The sequence below is a fragment of the Suricata suricatta genome, chromosome 15 (genome assembly GCF_006229205.1).
Source record: "Suricata suricatta isolate VVHF042 chromosome 15, meerkat_22Aug2017_6uvM2_HiC, whole genome shotgun sequence".
NCBI classification, from domain to species: domain Eukaryota; kingdom Metazoa; phylum Chordata; class Mammalia; order Carnivora; family Herpestidae; genus Suricata; species Suricata suricatta.
In genome coordinates this window covers 62,797,670-62,803,154 of record NC_043714.1, presented here as the reverse complement: position 1 = coordinate 62,803,154, position 5,485 = coordinate 62,797,670, and the positions used below count along the sequence as shown (strand labels likewise).

General features: G+C 48.5%; 1 protein-coding gene across 1 annotated transcript in view; it reads right to left on the bottom strand.

The window, feature by feature from the left end:
• The window catches only part of FER1L6 (fer-1 like family member 6), a 116,348-nt gene extending 114,880 nt beyond the window's left edge, over nucleotides 1-1,468 (bottom strand). The window contains 1 exon segment of the mRNA XM_029923322.1: nucleotides 1,393-1,468. Within this exon segment, the coding sequence (XP_029779182.1) occupies nucleotides 1,393-1,468 (76 nt within the window).
• Between the last annotated feature and the right edge of the window lie 4,017 nt (nucleotides 1,469-5,485).

Here is a 5,485-nt window from a genome sequence, read left to right as displayed (position 1 = left end):
TGTCATAATTTCAAAGACATCAGGAAAGACCTAAAAGCGTTTTCTACCTACTCCCTGACACCTTCAATTTGACTGAACAGACAAGTACTTCTTTAAGCTTTGAGTCCTGTCCCCACTTAAAATGCCTCTCTCATTCCATCCAAGGATGACTTCATCGTTCTTATCAACACTTTAGTGTGAATGAGTTTCTGTATATTTCCATTGTAATATTGGGTTCTGTGTGAGGACAGGCAGTGGAGTTGGGGGAGGAAGACAGGAAGCCATAGGACCCGCAGTGGATGGCATGGAGGGTGAAGGAGGTCTCTCCAAGGAGACGAGAGGGGTGGAGATAAAGCAGACCCGCTGCACCATCTGGGTGCAGTAAAGGTCCAGAAAGCTAGCCTTGAACTGGTTGTTGTCAGGGCCGCTCAGGAGAAGTCTCTGCAAGACCACTGCAGCCCTGTCCATCAGAAGCAGTTAATTTTATCTGACGCAACAAACAAATCCTGCCTGATGCCAGGCCTGGCCCCACTGGCACGGTTGGCACGGTTCACACGGTAACTGGGGGATTTATTTGCTTTCTCGAAGAAGCAAGCAGCCCATTCTGAGGGCGAAAACTCCGGCAGCCGGGATATATATCCCAAAGCCACTGTTTTCTGGCTCTGGGCTCCCGGTCCGAGCAGCTTGTGGGGTCCATGCCAGCAGGCCTGGGTCTCAGGTCCTGTGACCAGAAGTACCTCGTCACACTGAGCTCAGCACTCTGCTATTGCCATCCACAAACTTTTAAAAATCTCTTAACAGCTTTGCATTCTTGTTTTCCATTGGGCCCCGCAAATTCTGCAGCTGTACTTCCCACACTTTACTTCCTCTCCCTGCGTCTCTGCAACCTCATCTGTAAACCTGGGAGGGCGACACCCACTGGTGAGATGATGGCAAGGTCAAATGAGACAATAAATGCGGAGCCTCCCCCGTAGTAGCAGCTGCTGTCCTCACTCTGATTTTTAAAATCTCACTGGATCCTCCCCATGTGAGGTCAGCCCAGCGCCCCATATCATGCCCGCTTGATAAAGGGAGAAACCGAGAGAATCAGAGCTGCATGGTGACTTATCCTGAGCTACAGAACAAGTCAGAACAGAAATGGAAGCATGGACCCCGTCACTGCCTCTCTCTCCTTGGGGTCCCCTTCCATGACCCAGTAGGTGTCTGCCCCACCGGTTGGGCCCAGTGACCAGGTGACCAGCAGCACTGGGGCGGATTGCACCTGTGACCAGCAGGGCCTGAAGACCCAGCAGGTAGCACCCTCCCCCCCACCTTGCTTCCACGGAGGGAGAACTCCATTCTCAGCCAAGAAGGGGTCACCTCTGTGAGACCCTACCAGGGTAGTGCCTTTCCCCCTGCCTCCAAAAGCCTCACCTTGGGCAGCCTTATTGGCTAGGATTAACCCCTTCTCTGCTTTCTTCTTCTTCTTCTTCAGCTTGAGCCCAAACATCCCCTTTCTGAAAAGAAGAAGAAAAATGAAACAACACTCTAATAGTAACTTTGAGTCATTCAGAAATATTAGGCATGTGCACACGTGTGTGTGTGTACGCACGCACACACACACACACACACACACACACACACACACACACACACACACACTGAGTTCTCCAAGAAGCTGACCAGCCTCTTCTTTCACCCTGGTGGATGGGAATCAAAAGACAAGTCAGGATGAACCAACAGGCTCTTCAGACAGCTCTACCTTTGCAGAAACCATGAAACCTCACTGGAAATCATGAGGTCCACCTAGACCTTACGTGACGCAGAATACAAATCTTAATACCACAGGCTGGTATTTTACCATTGTCTCCTCACTTACCTGTACCAGGCTCTCAAAATGAATATCACTTACCCAACACAGCAACCCCCTCTCACCCACCTTACAGATGAAAAGCCAAGGCCCAGAGAGGGCAAGTAGTATTTCTAATATCACACAGCTCTGAGCATCAAACGTACCCAGAACCAAGGTCTGTCTGATTTCAGAACCCAGGCTTTAACCACCAGGTGGCCTGAGCAGGTTCCCCTGAGCAGGATGAACACATTCTACAGAGCTATGCTCCCATACTTCTTCCAAGGTCAAGACCCTGGGATTTACTGAGGTCCCACCGCAAGTGCAAGCTCAGCTGACACTGACGGTGTGGGCCTGGAATACTAGCTTCTATTATTACTGTCATTATTAGCTGTAAGCGGAAGCTAATTGGGGGCTCCTTTTATCCCAGGAAAGGGCCCTACTTCTCCATCTTAAGAGACCACAGAAGCATTCTGGAGACTCCTCTTGAGAAAGCCCCTTTCTCAGGGACTGAACATAGGACAGTACGATGGATGGACCTAGTTCAGAGGGAAGTCCTGGCCCTGAGTCAGGCAGGTTGGTGAGCTGGTCCCCCGAGGACAAAGAAGGAAGAATGAGAAGGGAGGGGAGAGCAGCAAAGCCCCCTGGGAACATCCTGCAGTTCCAGAACAGTGTGAAGAGAGTGGAGGGCCATCCAGTTTGCTGCTTGTGTATGTAGGACTCGCCAGGGGCTCAGAGCAGGGGCTCCACATCAGACTCTCTGGGTTCTAGTCCCACGGCTATCTGTGCAGGCTGACCCTCTCTGCACTTTAGGGCCTGCCTGGGTGAGACAAGATAAGAAACATAAAGCATTTAGCACAGTACGTGGAATGTACTGGCTGCTCAATAAATGTTAGTTATTCTTGTTATTCTCATAAAGGATAGGATTAAGACCAATGAATGGAAACCGCTAGTGGCAGAAGTTCACTCTATTTATTAATTTACTTATTCTTTTTATGTGCTGCCTTAATTCAACTGAGAAATGAAGGAGCTCCCCAGGGTGGTCTGAAGAGTGAAATGGACTGCACTGGGTAGGAGTGGGTGCCCTGTTCCTGGAATGGGCAGGCAACGGCCTGGGGACCACTGGGAAAGAATGTTGTAGAGAGAACAAACATCAGAAGAGGGGGACTGGTCTATGGGATCTTGGGGGTCCTATAATATCCTGAGATACAGTAGAAGGAAAAGAACAGGCCCTGGAACCCCACAAGACATGATGGATTGGGCAAGTCATGGTACTTCTCATTGCTTCAGTTTCCCCACAGGTACAAATTTATGGAAATAAACAATAACATACCTACTTCACAGAATTGTGGGAATAAAATGAGGTGAAGCCATCAAAGCACTGAGGGTGGTGCCCGGTATACAGAAAGTGCTAGAATGTGCCCTTTGTGGAGGTAGCATTTTCCCCTCTTTGATTTGCCATCATCTTCCATCAGCAAAGAGGAAGTCACTACTAATAAATGACAGTATCTACCACAGGGAGACTTGATGCTCCTTTAGGAAGCTGACATCCTCGTCACAGATGGCCTCGGCATTCTGAATCACTCATCAGGAAGCTGGTGACAGAGGCACTGAAGCATGCCCAAGGTTGCCAGTGAGGGCAGAAGAGAGACAGACAAATACCCCGGCCCCCTCTGAAGCCATGATCTCTTGGCCCCACTGACCATTAGGGGCACTTCAGGAAACATACCAATATCTGGAGCCACTTTCAGAGATTTGTAATTGCCTTGGAGAAGACCCAGTGCTGAGAAGCTCTTTCCTAGGCACAGCTCAGACCCAGCCACCAAGGAAGCTGGAGAGCCTTTCGGTAATGCCCAGTGGATTTACCATCAGCTCAGCTCCCTCGGATGGCTTGATGTTTGTTTCACAAATGGACAAGTTCATCTGCCTGAAACCCTGAGTCCGTCCCAAGGACACTCCCAGCATGACTCCCAGCATGAAAGGCTTCTTGATGAAAATTGATTTTTCCTCCTCAGCCCCGTGACATCTGCAGTAGAGAGAAGGCACAGCTCACCAGCCCAGAATAACCTGCCACTGGCAGACTGGGCAGCAGAGTGAACCAGCGACAGAACACAGCTCACAGGCCTGCTTGAGTTGCTTGTTGCCTCTTGCATTTAGGACCAGCTACTTAACCTGGATGAGCATGCTTCATTCCCACGTGATACAAGGACATTTCTCACCCAATTTATAGAGTGGCGTTAAAATAGGAAACAAGGCTTGTAAAGTCTAAAACACGTTGCAAAATGCTGTATTACAACATTGATGACAAGGAAATGTGCTGCACTATTCCCTTGAGTGGGTTCAGTATTTTTTAAGCATGTATTAACACTATGTGCCAGGAGCACCATTTTACACACAGTGTCTCCTAGGATTCTCACCACAGACACAAGACTGATGCTATTATTACCCACTTTCACAAATAAGAGGTTGTCAGGATTTCCAGCCAATATATTGGGATCAGCCAATAAATCAGGAAGTAGGCCCCCAGCGCAATGGCCATCAACTCCCCTCCCCCTTCTCCTTCTCAGCTTGCTGAGGATCCAGCAAGGGAACCCTCCCATTTACAAAAGGGTTGGGGCTCTCTGGTATCACATCTATTGAATCTCCTCCCAAGGCCACCCCAAGGTTAGTCAAGACATACAGAAACCCCCATACCAACCTGGTCTCCTCGGGGTGAAAGCTACCATGACTCCGATATCTGTATCCAAACAATAAGAGCATTAAACAATGGGCATGTGTTAGGCTTTTGCTTCAGCACATCTATTCCAGGTGGGCACCACTCCGTGTTGAACCACAGGGCCGGCATTGTGGGGAGGCAGCCAGCCTGGCACACAGGAAGAGGGGCTACACAACTAGAGTTTGGGTCTCACGTCTACCATTTTCTAATTATCCTGGTGGGGTTGGCCATGGGACTTCTCTGAGCTTTCAGGACCTTCTTCTGCAGGAAGTGGCAATATCGTTAACTCTGTTTTTCTCATAGGATGTGATGTATTAGGACTCCATTCACTGCTCATGCTGAACTGTTAGGGACTCTACAAACAACTAATTTAATCTCGTGTCCATGGCTCACTTGGACAAGGATTAGGAAATGGCTCACAATAGGGGTCTCCATGTGGTTTTCCACCTGCATCACAAAATTCCCCTTCTGGAGTCACCTGTTCTACCTTCAATGTGGAATTGGAGCAGCTTGCATCCAGCGGCCAAACACAAAGCTAACTGAGCCGATGGACGTATCCAGTCCTAGCCCCCCCTGCCCTCCTCTCACCTCACAGGACGTAGGACACAGGCCTCTGTGCACCTGACCCTCCAAACCCAGAGTCATAACATCCAGGATAGAAAAAACAACTTTGATTTGTGAATTGACTTATATGGTAAACTCTTATAAACTTTAAAATTCCTTATTGGAAGAATGGTTTTGTATGTAATCAGGACTACCTTAAAAATAAACCAAAAGGAAGCCTTACCACCATTCTGAGGTCATCCAAAGAGGCTTAGATAAATTCCCAGTTGCCTGCTGAGAAATACCTTCTTGGAAATATCTGATCTATGTATTCATCTTACTTTTAAGCCTGGGATATATTCATTAAAGGCAAACCACCAAATACAGAAGTAGCCATAATTTTGAGGTTTGACTGAAGG